This window comes from Rhagoletis zephyria, unplaced genomic scaffold, assembly GCF_001687245.7.
Source record: "Rhagoletis zephyria isolate East Lansing unplaced genomic scaffold, Rhagoletis_zephyria_1.1 Rzeph_scaffold_02629, whole genome shotgun sequence".
In the NCBI taxonomy this organism is placed as follows: Eukaryota; Metazoa; Arthropoda; class Insecta; order Diptera; family Tephritidae; genus Rhagoletis; species Rhagoletis zephyria.
The window spans coordinates 10,613-30,367 of NW_016159713.1; the positions used below are offsets into that span (position 1 = coordinate 10,613).

Genomic DNA, 19,755 nt, shown 5'->3' on the forward strand with positions numbered 1-19,755 from the left:
CCCTAATGTACATATGTATGAAATAAAACCGAAAACAGCAAACCAAACAATAAATAGATAAAGATAAACCCTTGAATTTATTTTTGTTGAAATTAGTAAACAAGCTCAATCGGCTATTGCAAACTAAAATGATATGATCTTTGCGAAAGAGAATGCATTATTTTGAAGTCTTGTAATTTCATCTGAGTAGTAATTTTTCTTCAGTACTGAGTCCTATCGATGAATATTAATTCTAACGATTTTAATTAGATGGTGTTTTTCTAGCAAACCTATAGTTCTTATATAATTTGTTGTTAAAGTTTTCGTATAAACGATGAATAAGATAGCAAAATAACATCAAACTTGGTGCTGCCAGACTGGAATTTTGAATAATAAAAGCGATTTTTAATTCGGAATTTTCACTTAGTAGAATTCTCCTTTCTGCGTAGACGGCCTTCGGCCGCGCTTCAGGATTATAACCCTTACTAAATAGAATTAGATGTAGCCTTGGCAAAGAATAAGGTAACTAGAATTCCCTTTCTGTGTGGTAAACCTGGGCTGCCGCCCAGTGATGTCTATTATGGTTATGATCAGGACTAAGACCCCTATCGATCCCAATATAAATTTTTCCAATCAGAGAAATGTACGTATTCTGCACGTATTAACTGTTGGAGTGACAGTCCTAGGCCAGATATTCATATGTATGTACATGCATAAATCTGAGCCGTTTCGGTTACGTAGACCCGATTGTCGTGGAGGGAAGAAGAAAGGCTCGCCCACAGCCTTAATCTGAAAACCACACCCTCCGAAGGATTATGTTTTTAAGTAATTTGTTAACGTAATAATTGTTAATTAATAAATTTGTTTTAAGTAATTTGATAACAATTTGTTAGACAATAAACTGTATTTTAATTGAAAATTCTCAAAAATTAATCATTAAAGGTAAGTGGCAAACTGTACATACATGTATCATATATGGCTTAAGCAACAAATCTATTTTAAGAGCTCACATATTTTCTACTTTCAATTAACATTCTCCTAGATAAACAATATATATGTACATCTAAAATGTTACTCGGGATGCAAATACTATATATATATATATACATTAGCGTGGGCCGAAAATCCGATTTTTTAGAATTTTGATCGGTAAAGCAAAAATATGGTTCGTACGCTTTAAAAAAAATTAGTGTGAGACTTGGAATTTTTTGGTGAATATACTAGGCTCGCCCAAGTCCATCCAGGTAAATATACTCAAAAACTAAAATTTAGTTAATAATTAATTAATACATTTTTTTTATTAAAATTGCAATAATCTTTTAAAGTATTAGTCCTACATAATTTGGTATATGGACCTTTTTGTAGAGAATCAAAGTTAGCTAGGAAAATATTTTTTTTAGTACTTGAACTTTGAGGGACTTGGGCGAGCCCAGGAAATTGACCAAAAATTTTCACATTTCACACAGATTTTTTTAGAGCATAATGAACCATATTTTTGCTATTACCCATCAAAATTCTAAAAAAGCGGACTTTCGGCCCACGCTAATATACATACATATATACCTATACATACATTTGTATATAGTCAGACAATATAATATACGATTTAGTTTTATTGTTTATACCCAAGCAATTATTTTACTTTTGAAACGGGTGATGCAATGCGGATGCTCCAGGAGTAATAGGCTTTATATCGAAAAGCTTAACAATTACAAAAACATAGTTATATGTTCTTTTAATAGTTCACTTACTTGCTGTTGAACTTCTAAATTGTCTTTGATTTAGTCTCAACTTTATCTTGCTTTTACTTCATGGACTAACCGTAGAATTCTTACTTAATATTCACAAATTCACGAAATATTTACATTCTTTTTTGTTTAAAGAGCGTCCATATATAGCAGAGTTTCCCATTCGCATTTATTTTGTAGAACAGATGTAATTTTTTAATCGATTTATTCGACATTTGATCATTTTCGTTTTGTTACAATTTCATAACTCGGCGTCTCCATCTGCAAACAAGTGTTCATTTGCCTGTTCAATATCGGTCCTTCTATTTGTTCATTTATACAAATAGTAGAAAATCGTTTGAATTAAACGCTGCTACAAGCATTTCATAGGAATACGATGCGAAATCTAGAAGTTTAAAATTTTTTTATTTAGTGAAATTTTCCGCACCAAAGCTGTATTCAACTGTCAAAGTCGAACGGAAAGTGCATGTCGTGGCGGGAGTGTGTTTGACATTAAGTTTGTATAGAAACTTCTACAGTAAAAGATTGCATTCTGTTGTAAACATCTAATTACTTACAAATCAGTTTTAAACTCTTTGCTTTACATACAAGCACTTAAACAGTCCAGTACATCATTAATATTTTGATTTCCACTCATTTTACTTTTGTTTATGCTTAACCAATTCAACATATGACAGCTTTTGACCATCATTCTTCTTCGTCTTCTGCTGGTAAAAATTTCACTAGCAAGAATTTGCAGCTCTCCTGTGTTATTACGCTCTCCATTCAGGGCTCTCTTGCAAATTTTTTGGGTTACTAAGTATACACTTTTGCAGTAAAAATTTGCAGGTTCCAGTACAAATTAGTACTGATTCACGGTGCGGCGAACAAAGGTGGCGCCGTCAGTAGCACCGCTACTTTGGTTTTGCCGATTTTGACGGTTGTGGTAACTTGTAAACAAACCTTTGTTTACAAATCGGCGAAAGAGAAATTTGAATTATAAGTGAAAATCAGTTTAAACTGTGTTAATTTGCAATTTGTGAGTGATTTTTGAGTTGAAGACTGCGTAAAAACTAATTAAATGAAGTGCTGTGAGTTAAGATGCGTAGATGCAAGTGTAGCGCTGGGACGAATCGCTGCATTTTGTGTACATAGGGCACAGCAAAGCCGTTCCCGAAATGTTTCTTTATTATTACATTAACAGCATTTCCTCACAATAGAAAGAAATATTCTTCTGCTCCAAGCAGCCTCCATTAGCAAGTTAACTAATAAATCCCGCAGAGATGCTGCTGCACTTTTCTGCAGCAGCCTTAATTGCAAAGCAATAAAGTGGACTAGAACGTTTGCTGAAGCAGGCTCAATTGCAAAGCAATGGAGTGCACTAAAATGTTCACTGTTCTCTAATAGATTAGGAGAAAAATGCAATATTTTCGCATTCAGCAAAATTAAAACACGTTTTTCGCAGTAAAGTGAACCGCTTTCGCAGTTTCAACTCGTTCTTCTTTTCGCTCTATTCTTTGTTTACTTGTGGTACACAAATGTCAACGCCGAGGACGGCGAAATCTTGTATTCTATCATTCTTGGGTTTGAATAGTATTGTCACCTTCTCAGCCAGCGAAAAATCCGAAAACGATCCGAAAAAGGACAAAAAAGTGGATGAAGTGCGGATTTTTGTCCGTTTACTGATTCCATCTCCGGATACTTTGACGATCCGTTTTCCCACTAAAGTGTGCGGCAGAAACGTATGTACAGACAACAGTATGTGAAACGGATACGTTTTCGGCTGTTTTTTCTGGAAATTTGTATGATAGAATTTTTCGTTCAATACGCTTTCCTTCTGCACTTCACAGATACTTTTTCATGGTTTAAAAGAAATAAAATAAAATTAGGAAGCGCCTGACGGAATTCGAACCCGGCACCTTCTGGAAGCTAACGAATAGCGGCACAGTCCTCTGCACGCTCAGCCCCTGCCGACTACGCATGTATACTTTCAAATGTTTAGCTTAAGCAAATAAAAAACAATTTTTGCTTTCAAATGACATCACTTTGTAGGAGTTTTTTGTATGCGTTTTCGGATACGGAAAATTTAAGTAAACTGCACTGTCGGCAAAATTTACGTTTCTTTGCTGACTGGGATGATTATATCGGTAGTATCGCAACATCCCTACGCACGCCGTTCAATTTCGGTTGGTTCCATACAAGTATTGATAGAACATTTTTCGAAAAGTATCGGCGCCACCAATTACGAACCGAATCACGTAATTCGCCATACAAAATTTTGAGAGCGAATCACTTCATTCGTAGGGGATTCAGATCCAATCACCGTGGGAATAAAAAAAAAAAAAATCATGGCCGACGAATTGATAGAACGGTTTCACCTTACTATGTTTTTATCATGATTGCAGAGCATACCATATACGAGTAAGAATCCCGAATTTCGGTTAAGCTTTAACATTGATTAGCTATTTTACTTACGAATATAAATTACTTACAATAATGCCACAAGCTGTGAAACGTGCTGGTAACTTTGCGCTAGCAGGCATAGAGAGAGTGTCGAAACAGGGCAGTGCGCCCAACTCATATAAAGGCATTTAAATAAATTGGCTGAGTGTTCATTTGTAATATCTCGCAGGGAATTGCGCAGTTCAAAGAGTTCCGGAGATGTTAGTAATATCATGTTAAGTAAGCGTACCATTGTTGAGGCAAATTTAATAACTTCTTCATCAATAATTTCCGCGAAAGTACGATAGATATACTCTGCATTTAGTAATACGCATAATTGCCTGCAATAAAAAATGTTTAGACCTATTAGATATGTACATAGATACAATTTTAATATGCTTATTTAATTATTATTATTATTATTTTTTAATTTCTGAGTCTGGGTTTCACTATCTAAATGTTTAACTTTCTTTTGTCATCTGTGTTGATCTTTGCTATATATGTATGTGATATATATTTCTTTTTTATTTCTGTTTTAAGTAATCTGTATGTATTTTATTTTACTAGTATTTTTAATCTCTGTTTTGTACTATACAAGATCTATGATATTATTTTACTAATGTTTTTTTCTCTTAATAAATGAAATGAAATGAAATAAGTTACACAATTTGTATATTAAACCCACCTTATTATAAGGCTGGCGCGATTATCCAAAAACTTCTTTTCCTCGCCAAATAGGTTGATTAGACTCAGTAGGAATTTGCGGTAGTGTACTTTGTTAAAGTCACTAGATTCTAATATAAATTATAAAAACATTCAATTTGTACAGATTATATAGGCGCTTGATGTATGTATGTACATACATAAGTATGTACATTAGACTGCATCACCAAAAAAATTTACATTTTTTCCGCCGGGATTACAAAATTTATTATATTTTAAGACGTTCACCGAAATATTTTGAAAAAATATTAAGATTTACGTGAGCTGGACCGATTTGAAAATACCTCCAAAAATGGAGTTTTTTATGTATAAAAATAGTTTCATAATGAACTTTTTGCAAAAAGTCTCCTCAGATGAAAAAACAGATTAAGCTTAAAAAATCTGCATAAAAATCTTTTCGACGGAATCGTAATAATGAGATTTTTGATTGTTTTTTTTTCTGCTTTTTTCAAAGATTGATTTACGAGAAACTTAAATAACTGGGCTAAAGCTACTCTGATTTAGACTTATGGGATTTCGATAGAAAGGTATTTTCCCACTATTTTTATTTATGTGCAAAAGTCATTCCTGTCCCAATTTTTTTTCAAATACCAACACATCTTAATTCAACTTTGAATGACGTTGGCTCATCCTACCTTTTTCATTCATCCTTTAAATGAGCTTATTAGTAAAGAAATAAAAAGGGTGAAAAAATACCTTTCCAATGATACCTCACAAGTCTAAATCAGAGTTTAGGTTCAGTTATTCAAGTTTTTCTTATCCAATCTTTGAAAAAAGATAAAAAAAAACAATGTTTTTAACTTAAACCGTCTTAAACATCTTTAAGAAACTATTTTTATTCATAAAAACTCCATTTTTGGAGGTATTTTCAAATCGGTCCAGCTGACGTAAATCGTAATATTTCTCCGTAATATTTTGGTGGACGTCTTAAAACATAACAGATTTTATAATTCCAATGGAAAACAGTACCGATTTTTTTTTGTATGGGGAGTGATGCAGTCTAATGTACTTGCATACCTTTACTATATGTTGAGTTTAAAATTTCTGCCAGTACTGACAAGCACTGCAGCACAACCTCGTCGGAATTGTCGGATAATATACTTAGTAGGTTGGCACTTAAATTGTTTGCATGTGGCGACATCTACATTTATTGAAAATACATATTAAATATATTTTTTTCATAAAAAATTGGTAAACCGACCTCATTTGGAAAATGTGTAAATAAATGGTGAATCCATTTTAGCACGGCCACTTTTGTGTGCACCGAGTTATGCGTCAAATATTGGGATAATACTTCCATTACCGAACGTAGATCAATTTTCTCAATGTTTTGAGATTTGTGCTCTTTAGATGAAATTAGTAACATTATCGAGCTGTTCACAGAGACGGCACATTCTTTAATATCTGCCAAATGGAAAAAATAATAAGCGTGCAGGTTACAGACGGTTTTAAAATAACTACTCTTTTTAGATTCAGCATTGTACTCCAGGCATGGTAAAATTGCTGTAAATATTCCACTAGCATAAGGCAAGACATTTGGTCCAAATATTTGCACAAATTCTCGTATCCAAGTTATAGCAATTGACTATATATGATAAGGTTTTGCGTTTTTTTTGTAAAACGTCATTATTAAATCAATGTTTTTATGTATGTTTATAGGTACGCTTACTTTGATTAGTTCATTTGGTGATTGTGCGTGAATGATTAGAATGTTTATTGTATCTTCCATTCGCACGAGAGAAGAGTCAGTTCGAATTGACTTTAAAAACTGGCTCAGAGTAGTTTCACACCTAAAAGCATGTGATGCGGCAATACACTTTTAAAAATGTAGTGAAATCGTCGGTAAATTTACATACATTCGTTGAATTTCCAGAGTGTTGTCTTCTAGCATTGTAAAAAGTCCATCTAAAATGTCCGTTAAATAAATCACCATATTTATTTCGGGAACTGCGTTCAAGATTGATATCCACGATATAACATATTGTCTAGCGAATGAGTTCTTTACGTAAATACGTTCTTTAAGTAGTGGTATAAATGCTTCCAAATTGAAAGTTTGGGAAGATTCTGTGACAATATCCTATAATATAAATATATTTAAGCAGCAGATAATTTGTCCTGCATATTTGGTACAATTTCGTAGCAAATTACCTTTAACAGTCGATCGAGCAATTCACTGCCATCCTTTACCATTTGGTCAGAATCTGCCACCAATCGTGAAAGAGCGGAAAATAATTCTGGAAAGAAAGGTATGATAGCAGCTCTGGCTACTTTAACTACATTGTATAAAGATTCACAAGCGAAATAACGAACTCGTACATCCGGGTCACTAAGACAGTTTAGAATAGGTGTGACCAATTCACCTACATACCGTTCTGAGTCCTATAAAACAAAATACGTCAGTTTACCAAATACACAATATACCTTAATTACTTACTTTTCCCAATCCAAGACTGGTGGCTGCTAATCCTATTAAGCCACCTTTACGTCGATTGGGGTCTCGTGATGTAGCGAAATCATTAGAAAGTACCTCTATTAGCTTACGTATTTGAATGGAGTTCTTTTTTATATTGAATTCTGTCACCATTCTGCAAAAAATGAGAACAATTTAAATAGCAGAAAAACTTCCAAAGTAATAACATAAAATATATTTTATATATATTTATGTATACATACTTTTCTATTTCTTGTGAGGCGACTTTACGCTTTTCATAAGCTTTATCTGCTAGCGCCTTGGCGCAGCTTTCACTCAACGGGGCGTATGGTGACTCCATTTCTCTCTACAAAATCGAAGTCCTTATTTTTAGTGAATTTTTGCTACCGTGTCTAAGACCCTCGTAGTCCGGTGTGACTAATTACAATTGTTCAATCGATTTTCTCATCGATATTTTATCGGTGTATCGATTGTTGGATCGGATTATAAACTGTTATACCATGTTCTGACCGACAACGAAAACACATTGAAAACGTGTTTTGGGAGTGTGGGCTGAAGGCTGTTCACACCGGCTGTTAATGTTTTCGTTGCCATTTCTTACATCCTCTGATTACAGTTTTGCTACACAAAAACAAAACCAAAATGCTTTTCCCTCATTTTCTTTTCATTAGCAACCTCTTACTTTCATTCTTATTTTACTTTTGCCAGCCAATTAATATTACATTTACATTGAACCCAAATGCGTCATTTGGGGGAGAAAACATAAATGCGAAGCCAAATTACGCATTTCCCCATACAAATTCGCATTTCTAAAATCACGCATTTGAACGCATTTAAACAAAATCACGAAGAAAATGCGTTCCAATTGCCGTACTATTTTATTGAACTCACTCAGAAACAAAAGTTCCACAAAAGCTTTTGTTTGTCTTTGACATTTGGAATTTTTCAAAATCAAAACAAAGACAACGAAATGAATAAATCTTTGAAATTTGCATATAAAAATTGTTAATTTATACATAACCTTTACACATTTTAAGTTTAATCAATAATTGCCTTTTTGTGTCCAAAATGTGTTAAAAAATATAAGGCATGCAGTGTTTGTTTACATTCCTTTTGTTTTCGTTTTCCCTTTTCAATTGATGAGAAGTCAAAGGAAATGCGAACTAAGTAGTGTAAACACCTTCAGATGACTGATTTCAAATCACGCATTTCGGTCCAATGTAAATGTAATATAACAATAAATCCGAAATGGCGTATTAAAAATGATAAAATATGACTTCCACTTCGATAAATAATCGAAAAGAAAACTAGTAAAGACACCGATTGGAACGAGTGGAACGTGAGTTTTCAAGTAGTTTTCAGGGAAAACTGGTTTTCGTTTGACAGATTTTACATGGACGAAAACACAAGTTTTAAGTCGACAACCAGTTTTAGCAACGAAAACATGTTTTCGATGTCGGTCATAACATGGTATTAGTCTGTTCCAATAGCAGTCCGGTTTACAGGATTTACTCAGAACTTACAGGAAGTCGTTCCTATTGACATAAAACCTGTAAGTGGGAACACTTTTGAGAGAGTAACTGAGCAACTGTTCCTAGTCAGAAGTTACAGGATTTAGTCAGGAGTTTTTTTCCTGTAAGTTCATGAAAAGTGTCAAATGATCAGCTGATTTGCATGTGCAAACAAAAACAGAAAGCGGTGGAAGCAAATAACCTTATATTTGTAAAAAAAAATGGAAGTAAACAACGAAATATTTGAATATGTACACATTTTAATAATTAGTTAGTGATATTTCAGCCAAATCAGTGTTGCACAAATGACATGTAAACAAACCGACTGACGTTTTTACAGGAAATAGTGCTTTCTGCGTTCCTATGTATATCTGCATCTGTTCTCCTTTTACTCTCATTTGAGAGCGTAAAATTGTAGTTTGACAGTTCCACAGGTTTTAGTCCGAAGATCAAAGGAACAGACTATGTTTGCGTGTACACTTCCGACTAGGATCAGTTGCTCAGTTACTCTCTTAAAAGTGTTCCCACTTACAGGTTTTATGTCAATTGGAACGACTTCCTGTAAGTTCTGACTAAATCCTGTAAACCGGANGATTTGCTGAAATATCACTAATTAATTATTAAAATCTATACATATTCAAATATTTCGTTGTTTACTTCCATTTTTTTTTACAAATATAAGGTTATTTGCTTCCACCGCTTTCTGTTTTTGTTTGCACATGCAAATCAGCTGATCATTTGACACTTTTCATGAACTTACAGGAAAAAAACTCCTGACTAAATCCTGTAACTTCTGACTAGGAACAGTTGCTCAGTTACTCTCACATAAGTGTTCCCACTTACAGGTTTTATGTCAATAAGAACGACTCCTGTAAGTTCTGACTAAATCCTGTAAACCGGACTGCTATTGGAACAGACTAATTATGACCATGTTTCAATAACACAAGGTTATGTAAATTGTGACAGCTAAAATATGACACTACTTTATTTAGCTTTGTATTTTGGAAGTCGGAGAAAAGGGGAAGAATGTGGTCGCCTCTGCCGAAAACGGTAGGAGAAAGGTACTAAAAATTGCGCAAAGTATACAATCAGAAGCTTTTCAAGCGTTCAGCTGAATTGTGTAGCTGAAAGCCTGCGAAGCGCCAAACAACTGAAAAGCTTGTTGGGGAGTTGTACTCTTTGAGCTGGTCCAATGACAGGACCAGAAGGTGGTGGATAGGACTCTGATCCTGGTGGAGGATCATCTGCTTTACCTAGAGCACGGCAAAATGTTGCTAAGCCTGGGCACGTCAATCTCCGGCTGAGGAACAGGCATCCAAAAGACGGCAGAAAGTACACGCTCGAAGCAGGGAAATTGCAGAAGGACTCAGGTATCGATAGCTTGGCGAGCCTTACCGTAGCGGAGAAGGCCACGAAAGCGGTGAATGGTCGCAACCAGCGACCAGCGCTGAACATACTCCACATAAACCTCCAACACAGTAGAGCAGGATTCGCTCGACGTTGCTCTAGTCCAGGAGCCATGGCTATCGTCGGGAGGAAAAGGCCCGTATCTTTAAAGTGCGAGTTGTGAGGGCAGCAGTATGGGTAAGAACAACTTGTACTCATACACTTTGTCTAATTCTCTACTGAGGACTTGGCGGCTGGTGCCGTAGAGAAAGAGGCGGAGAGGAGGTTGTAATCCTGAGATCTTGCTGCATGGCGCCCAACATGGTCGCCTCACCCTGAGCGTTTAAAATATTGGTGAAAGAGGAGAAGCCCAGGGGGTGCAGCGACATCAATGAGCGTGGTTCTACGTACCGGAATGACTCGGGTTTTACCCGACCAAGGGCTGTTGTTTCGGCGATCTAACCCCGTTTAGGTCGGCGAAGTATCTTAGAAGTTGTTCGTCCATAGGGCTACATTCGCTACGTTTTCTCCTACTCAGGGCTGGCATCGAGTCAAACCCAGGGCCAGAAACCTACAACTGCTGTGTATGCCAGAGACGACTACACCACAACTCCACCTCTGTCAAGTGCAATGCTTGCGAGGAGTGGTGTCACCTCAGAGTCTGCTCAGGACTACGGACACATCGGCAGTGGACCACGTCGTATGTGGCCCCCTGCTGCTCAAACAGAGCAGCCACCACGGCAAACCTCAGTCCACCAGAGCAGCCTCACATAGTCACCATAGCACAACATAATAACACCACATAATAACACCACAGCCACGACAATTTAACTGTAACGGGATGCAGAGCAAGATTGAGGAGATAACCGTCTTTATGTGTCGGCATGGTATATTGATAGCTGCGGTCCAAGAGACGAAGTTGCACAGCAATTCAACATTGTCGAATTGTGCCGGGTACAACGTGCACCGTCGAGATCGCGAGCGAGATAATGGTGGTGGCTTAGCGTTCATCACGCACCATACCGTGCAGTATCGTCTTATCGAAGCAGACATCGACCGCAGGGATACCACCCTAGAATGTCAGGGCATCGCTATCCGGTCAGGCGATGTCGAGCTCGAAATATTTAATATATACATACCCCCTGTCACCTGCTGCCCGGCAGGATATCACCCTGATATAGGTGCGCTCCTCAGAGGTGAAAACCGTATGGTAGTAGGTGACTTTAATTCGCATCACGATCTTTGGCATTCAAGCCTGTCAAACGTTCGTAGGGGAACAGAATTGGCTGAGCAGATAGACGATTCGACATTCTGCACAATGAACGACGACGCACCCACCAGGATTATGGGTAACTGCAGTAGCTCGCCAGACATCACCATAGTCAGCGCTGGTCTGATAAACAGCATAACATGGCGACCTATGCTGACTTTAGCCTCAGACCATCTCCCCATAGTCATCTCGATAGATAAACCAACCGACTTTGCCTCCGCTAAACACCGTATAGGCCCGGTCTTCTCTAAAGCTGATTGGAAAGGTTACGCGACGTACATCTCGGTGAACGTAAAGCTGATGCCAGATAAAACTTTGTAGCTTTGCGTGACATTTATAACTTTGCCAGCAAAGCGCCAGACGCAAAAGGTATGCCACAATGAACGCCAAGAAAACAATGTTGTACCGCTTTTTTACTCATCAAAGTTGCTGTGGATTTTAATTATTTTGATTTAAAATTATCAGCAATGTAATTAAGTTTTATGTTTCTGCATGAAAACCCGAATTTGGACGAAACAAAATAAATATTAAACCGGCTGATTGTCAAAGCGCGCAAAAAGATGGGAGTTGACCATCTTTTCGCTTCGCGCTGCCGCTTCAACGATTTATGTGGCATGCTTTGTGCATTTTCATACAATTCATCTTATCTGTCAAAGCGAATCTGTCACGTAAAGCGAAGCAAAAGTTTTATGTGACATCAGCTTAAGTTCCGCAGGGCTGTCACTGCTGCTGCAGCTCGCTTCATACCGGCAGGATGTATATCGGACCCACGTCCAAACTTCCCTGCCGAAGCGGCTGTTCTAGCCGATGAGCGTGATAGCCTTCGTCAGGCCGATCCCGGAGGTCCCCGTATCAGGGATCTCAACGCGGAGATTCGGCAACTAGTAAACGTACATAAGCGGAAGAAGTGGGAGGAGCATCTGAAGACTTGTAATTTCACCTCTGGTGTGAGCAAGCTTTGGTCAACCGTGAGGTCATTGTCTAATCCGACGAAGCACGACGACAGAGTCGAAATTTCCTTCGGCGACCATGCTTCGTCGGACCCGGAGCGATGCGCGAGCTATTTTAGCCGGCAGTTCATACTGCATCCTCCGGTGGACAAAGCCAAGCGTCGAGTGACCAGAAGGCTGCACAAACTGCCAACAACTTGTGCCCCCCTTGCTTTCACTTGCGGTGAAGTTCAGGTGGCCATCGGGAAGGCGAAAGCCTCCAAAGCCATGGGTCCCGACGGAATATGCATGCTGATGCTGAAAAATTTGGGTCCTGCGGGGGTAGCGTACCTAACGGAGGTCCTCAACTTGTCAATGGCCACTCTCATCATCCCAGACATCTGGAAGGTGGGGAGAGTGGTCCCACTGCTCAAACCGGGGAAACCTGCCAACAAAGGAGATTCGTATCGTCCGATAACACTCCTTTCCCCGGTAGCGAAGACACTCGAGGCCTTGCTACTCCCGTACTTCACAAACCACCTGACCCCAGCGAAGCATCAGCATGGTTTCCGTAAAGTGCACAGTACAACAACAGCACTTAACGCCATAAACACTCAGATAACTCGTGGCCTTAACCGTAACCGTCCCTGTGAGAGAACGATTCTAGTAGCGTTGGACTTGTCAAAGGCGTTTGACACCGTCTGCCATTCCACGCTACTAGAAGATATAGAGGCCTCCTCTCTCCCACAGAGGCTCAAACGGTGGTCGGCAAATTATCTGAGTGGTCGACATTCGTCGGTAATGTTTAGAGACAAAACGAGTAAGCAGCGAAAAATAAAACAGGGGGTTCCTCAGGGTGGTGTCCTTTCCCCGCTACTGTTTAACTTTTATATTTCAAAGCTCCCTCAACCACCAGAGGGAGTCTCGATTGTCTCCTATGCCGACGATTGCTCGATCATGGCGACTGGGAATGGAATTGATGACCTGTGTTCGAAAGTAAACGGCTATCTCTCCGAACTTTCTCGCTTCTTCACTGCAAAGTGTCTAGCCCTCTCCCCTACGAAATCCTCCGCGACCCTGTTCACAACCTGGACGAAGGAGGTCAGGCTACCGCTGGGGATTCACGTCGATGACACACCAATTCCGACGGTGAATAACCCCAAAATACTCGGAGTAACATTCGACAGCCTGCTCTCCTTCTCTGCGCACTCAACCGCTATTGTCAATAAAGTACAGAGCCGCAACAAGGTCCTCAAGTCGCTAGCCGGCAGTACTTGGGGCAAAGACAAAGAAACGTTGCTGGCAACATACAAGGCAATAGGCCGGCCGGTTTTGAACTACGCAGCGCCAGTGTGGTCGCCAGGGACTAGTAGGACGCAGTGGACGAAGCTATAGACGGTACAAAATACGGCACTTAGGACAGCGACGGGATGCCTCTTGATGTCGCCTGAACACCACCTGCACGGCGAGGAGCAAATGCTCCCTGTAAAGGAGCATAATATAATGCTCTGCAAGCAGTTCCTGATCGGGAGCCACAGAAGTGGCCACCCAAGCAGACAGCTGCTTGCAGAGGAGCCCTCGCCTAGGCACGTCAGGACGCATCTATATGAACTGACGGACGAAGTCCAGAGGTTCATTAAGCAACCTCTGGACCCGACAGCTTACAGACAGTTATGTAGAGTTATGTAGACTCAAGACCTGTGAGTGCCGTTCTAGGCACACAAACATCGGACATCGACATGACGGAGCTCCATCTGCCTCGGGAGACTAGAACGACAATAGCCCAACTTCGCTCTGGCTACTGCAGCAGGCTAAATTCCTACCTGTCTAGGTTAAATGCGGATGTGCCGAACGAATGTCCGGCATGTAGAGAGACCCCACACGACTCGAAACATCTCTTCGCATGCCCGGAAAACCCCACAACCCTAACGGCGTCGTCCCTATGGACTGACCCCATAGAGGCTGTACGCTTCTTGGGGCAGCCGTTAGTGGAACTCGACGACAACGACTGAGATATCAGCCGATCTGAGCGGGGTTGTTGTAGCCGCTACAACAACAACAACAACAACAACAGCGTGGTGAATCTCTTCTTTGTTTCTTTCTTAATAGCAACTTAACATAGATGGAGCCAACGTCGAACAGGGTTGTTGATTCAACTTTTTGTTCTGAGCCCTCTTTCCCGGATCATGTTTATATAGGTTTTACTATCTCTGTTGCAAGGCCTCTTAGAGACATTTCTTTTAGGAACCCCAGACTAACAAACCGAGCCCTTTTTCCAAAGTTGGTTGAGGACAGACTGAGTTCACCCCCGTCGGTTATAGACGTGAAGGACAAGGAGTTGTTGAACTATAGCCAGTCTAAAATATTAAATGATGCTTTTAAGCAGTCCTGCCCCCAAGGAGGGCAAAGGACTATGTGCCCAAAAGACCCTGGAGAGATTAAGAGACGTACATATATATATATAAAACAAAACGTGTCGGGGCACATATTCTCAAAGGCGCAAACGAATTGAGGCGTCTCTGGAGATCAGAAAATTCGTGTTTCGGGTCTTAATGGACATAGCGGCCGCCTTCAATACTATTTCTAAGCAAGCCATATTAGACGAGTTGACGACGATAGGGGTTCAACCAGTAATTTGGAACTGGATAAGCGTTATGTTGAGCTACAGAAGTTTTTCGGGGCAGTGGGGTAGGCATGACACTATGAAACCGGTTCACAGTAGTACGCTGCAAGGGGGAATAAAGAAAGTGTATATAGGCTATGAGCGAATGGCATGAGTGGCACTTAGGACTAAATCAATTGCAGTACTATACACCTTACTACATCTCTTGCCGGCGGACCTATCGGCAAAGAACTACAGCGATAAAGGCACTCCTATCGCTCAGCACTTTCTTAATAAGTGTGGTGGAGTGCAATGAAGCTCGGGAATTGTTACATACTGGTACTGACGTATATCTGTACTGGGCTTCGGGGCACACCGGCGTCTCGGGCAACGAGGAGGCTGACAGGCTAGCCAAAGAAAGCGCTCTGCCGGAAACTATGCTGATAAAAGAAGCGACAATTTTCCTCCGAGCGATTGAGCGGGTCTTGATCCAGAAGGCGCGGAAGGTGTGGACTTAAACCCAAGGATGGAAGATGTTCAGGATTATGTGCAGAACGCTCACGATGCATCTTCTATCCCTCAAGAGTGAGGTCGCTGGCTACTGACTCTGACCACTGTAAAGATCTCTAGGAGACCTAGAATGAAAGAGGAGACAATGAAACTGCTGCCAAGATAGAGTACAGCAAGGTTTTCCAGTCTGCCAAGAGGTCTACTATGTTATTCAAAATTACAAATGTTGCTCAGCGATTAACTGTCAACCATAGCCTAACCTATAACATAGGCAATAGAAATAAAACACTATAATATATATGTAGTTTATTTAAATTATATGAAATTTATTCAAATAAAACAGATGCAAGCCATTAAGGACCATTTTTTTTCCCAAGTGCCTTGAATTGAATATGCTACAATGCTTTTGTATGGTAGTGAAATAAAAAAACATGTTTCTATATATGTATGTTTGTATGTATAACATTCAGATAACTATGTAAATAGAAAAGCAAATTAGTTAATGTAAATTAATTAATTTCAATCCATTACGTATGTATACCCTTTGTATACTTTTTTTAAAGATTTGGCTGATACCATACTATTTTTCCACTGCAACAACCGGTCACCAATAGTGGCTCGCGAGGACTGAATCTCGTACTTAAAACTATGTCTGAATGAGCCCTCATTGTAAGAATCTCTGACAATGGCTTGGCTTTTCTATCAGTACTCGAGTAATTGCGATGGATTGAATAATTTGCGCATTCGTCGGAGAATCCTAGTAATCGCACTCCAGTCGCATATGGCGAGCAAATTATGCGACCATCCGATGAAAAACATGGTTCCTTTATGAATGTTTTTTCCTTGTTCAATTCTTTAGAGTAATACGTCAACTTTTCAGGGTTCTGAAAAATTTGTCGATCGGAATGATTTTCTATTTGTCTTAAAGATGCTGTTGACAATAAAGATACAGGCGATAAGGGCCGCGGCCTATTCCTTCGTCGATGGTTTGGTGGAGATTCATCGCTTGAAGTACTGCTTTCGTCGCTGCTTACGTATACTGTAGCACCCCGCATTAATCTAAATCCCGAATTTCTGGACATAGGCGACGACAAGCTAGCATCGCTATTATGTGTTGCTGCAGGCAGCACTCCGCTGCTAATTGCATAAACAAAGTTGTAGACATTCGTGGTGTTGGTTTCTCTGTCTCGATTTTGTCGTAAAGCTCTGTCCTGCATAGTAACTTCGGCTGCCCAAATATCGGGTACAAATGTAGGCATGGTGCTATTACTACTGGCGGAGTTGCCATCTGTGTTACCACTGCCAGTATTATTGCTTCCAGACGCTTCTCCATACTGGCGCAGTGGCATCATTGTAACTGGATCTGAAATAACAATTTATTTTTAGTTTAAATTGTAACTGTGAAAACTGTGTGGAAATAAAAAATATTATGCGTATTCATCTAAACGCGTGAATATCTCGTAACCTCGTAAATATACCGGTTTCCATACAAAGTTAAGTAAGTTTACGAGATTTACGCGTGGTTACGAGACATTTACGCATTCAGTGAACTGCCCATTAAGAACTCTATTTTTGTGTTTCAGTTCAACAACATTTACCTGTACGAGTTGGCAATCGAGGGCCACGAATTCTGCGATTAACATTAAATAATACATCCTCCGTACTTTCTCTGCTGCCGGTTGCCGGACGACTGTGCTCAGCAACAGCATCATCTTTGTCTGTGTCAGCTTCTCGTTTGCGCTTTCTCTTATTTCCGTCGTTGTTACACTTCTTTACACTCTCAGTTATATCATCTGATTCTTCTTCTAAATCATGCACTGTCAACCATTCCGTTACGCCATCATAACTTAGATTTCGGCTAAGAAAACAATGCCCTCTTGGGTGCACCTAAATCAGATAACAATAAATACAATAATTTTTAAATGGTTATAATTCATAATACACACCTCCAACGATAATATGACTTCTGCGTCGTTTTCTTCTGGGAAATCCGTAACAAGTTCCACTCGATTCTTCTTTTGCTTTTTAGAAAACACGTGATCAAACTTGGCTGCTTGAGGTATATACTGTTTGCCCATCTGCATCAGTCTATATATAATTGGCTTATATAGAGAAAAGCAAAGTTAAACATAAATAAACACCAATTTAGGTACATTTAATATTAATAAGATGCACGCTACCAAGTGTTTTGCCGAGCGTCTCCTCCGTTTTGTGGAATGCGCTTTGATGTTGGCACACAAAGGGGAGGGACCTACATTTTAACGCCGACTCCGAATGGAGTGTATTTTTATAAGAAGCTGTTTTTCATGGCAGAAATACACTCGGAGGTTTGCCATTGCCTGCCGAGGGGCGACCGTTGTTAAGAAAAAACGTTTTTTCTACATTTTTTGTGATGTTGCTTTGACCACGATTTGAACCAGGCCATGCGGAGTGCAAGCGCGCTCTGCTTACCGCAAAAAGTAAACCATTGGTTGTAACTCTTGCTGCCGTCCCTTAATTGGTGCGCCAAGCGCCAAACAATTGTCAAAAATCCTCATGCCCATACAATTTGTATAGAGCATCCCACAATAACGCGGCGCTAGCGCCGAACATATGTAATTTTTATATTTGATAGGGCGTTGCGTGCAAAAGTTTTATGCAGAAGACGGAAAGATAGACAAAGGACAAACAAGTGAAAGGGGAAACGAGAATAAGAGGAAGTGGGAAAACGTCACAAATGACGACAATGGGAAACGCAACACTTAGGGCTCCAATTTGGGGCGGCAGTTATCGGCAAAAAAAAAAATATTTTTCATCTAATAACTGTTACGAATCAACGTTTTCGTTAAATATACGAATTCGGGCATCGTTTTCAATTTGTAACTTCGAGATAACAGTTATCTTTGGTACCTGAAAAAAGGTTTTTCATAAAATTTATATCACTTACTCGAAACCCGCATAAATCCTTGTGTAATGTTGTTAAGTCTAAATCATGAATGACCATTAGGTATCCGCCAGTGGTGCATAATATAAGTTTTGAGCAATCAGGTGTTATGCGGCATCGCATTAAGCCACTTGTATGGAACACTTTTTGATATATCAGTCCTTGTTCAGTATATGAATTAATATCCCACGTAAATATACTTCCATCAAATGCCGAGGTCACCAACAAATTATCTTTTTTAGAATACTCAATGCTTTTAACCCAGTTTGAATGTCCCTGAAGACTACGCATCTTCGTTTTCATGAAACGCAAATCCCAAAGGGCGACCGTAGTGTCATCAGAGCAGGTGGCAAAATGTCTACTATCCAGGAATCTTAAAATTAAGAATTCATATAAATTACCTCTTAATTAATCTTTTGATTGTTGATATTACTTGATGCAGTTAACATTTGAAGAATGTGCGTCCATGATTTTCTGTGCGGATTGTCTACTGACAACATCAAACAGTACAATTGCCTTTTTTTCACAAGCAGCAACCAACAAATTCCTTTCAATCGCATATAAAATTAGAAACATTTTGGGACGACTAAGTAAATGTAAACATACCCTTCTGGTGAGAATTCCAAGTTGAATACACCACCAACATTTACTGTCCCCAAGGTGTTATTAACTTTACTATATTTGTCGTTCCATTGGTATAAAGGTCTCATCGATTTGTAAACTCGACGCATAATAAAATCCTGATCGCCGTGACTTTGTAGGAGGCCGTTTTCACGCCGTAATAACCAATTGTGAAAACTCATTCTATATGGTATATTCTTTTACTTTAGAAAATATTTTCTATGTTTACACGTTTTCTAGAGATTGTTTAAAATAGTAATCAATCAGCTGTAAGCAATTTACGCAGAACAAGGCCAAAACTTTAAGTACTGTGCTGAATTATCGGAATCTAATGCTCGGTACCCGATATCACTTCGATACAATAGGTTCTTTCCCATACTCAATGCGAGATCCTAAAACAACCCAGAAACCATTTCCGCACCCAAAAAATTGGTAATAGAGAGCGAAAATCGTAATGGATCCTAACAGCTCAAACTATTATTACCGCGAGAGTTTTCACATTTTATAAACCGAAATCAATTTGCGTGCGTGATTTGTCAGAGTTGCATTTCTGTAAATTTTACTTCACTATAATTTGAACCCATGGTGAAAGAGTGAAGGTGATGTCAGTAGTCAGTTGGGAAATAGTTTTAAAATACTCCATTTTAGTATTTCATTTTATGGCGATTTTTAAAGAATTTGGTGTTTTCAGAACGATATTA

General features: G+C 39.2%; 2 protein-coding genes across 2 annotated transcripts in view; both read right to left on the minus strand.

Annotated features, from left to right (window-relative positions):
* The window catches only part of LOC108367312 (protein VAC14 homolog), an 11,412-nt gene extending 3,666 nt beyond the window's left edge, over positions 1-7,746 (minus strand). The window contains exons 1-10 of the mRNA XM_017621904.1: positions 7,545-7,746; positions 7,306-7,456; positions 7,020-7,250; positions 6,728-6,948; positions 6,541-6,661; positions 6,333-6,456; positions 6,073-6,275; positions 5,889-6,012; positions 4,834-4,942; positions 4,199-4,489 (exon numbers count right to left, since the gene is read on the minus strand). Coding sequence (XP_017477393.1) covers positions 4,199-4,489; positions 4,834-4,942; positions 5,889-6,012; positions 6,073-6,275; positions 6,333-6,456; positions 6,541-6,661; positions 6,728-6,948; positions 7,020-7,250; positions 7,306-7,456; positions 7,545-7,642 — 1,673 coding nt within the window. The 5' untranslated portion in view covers positions 7,643-7,746. The remainder of the gene's footprint in view (positions 1-4,198; positions 4,490-4,833; positions 4,943-5,888; positions 6,013-6,072; positions 6,276-6,332; positions 6,457-6,540; positions 6,662-6,727; positions 6,949-7,019; positions 7,251-7,305; positions 7,457-7,544) is intronic.
* An 8,064-nt stretch (positions 7,747-15,810) lies between these two features.
* LOC108367313 (DDB1- and CUL4-associated factor 10 homolog) lies at positions 15,811-19,539 on the minus strand. The gene is made up of 6 exons (XM_017621905.1): positions 19,040-19,539; positions 18,867-18,980; positions 18,437-18,806; positions 17,457-17,612; positions 17,109-17,397; positions 15,811-16,873 (listed from the first exon to the last, which is right to left on the minus strand). Exons 1-6 carry the CDS (start codon positions 19,234-19,236, stop codon positions 16,068-16,070), a joined length of 1,932 nt encoding a protein of 643 aa, XP_017477394.1. The 5' UTR covers positions 19,237-19,539; the 3' UTR covers positions 15,811-16,067.
* Positions 19,540-19,755: the final 216 nt, after the last annotated feature.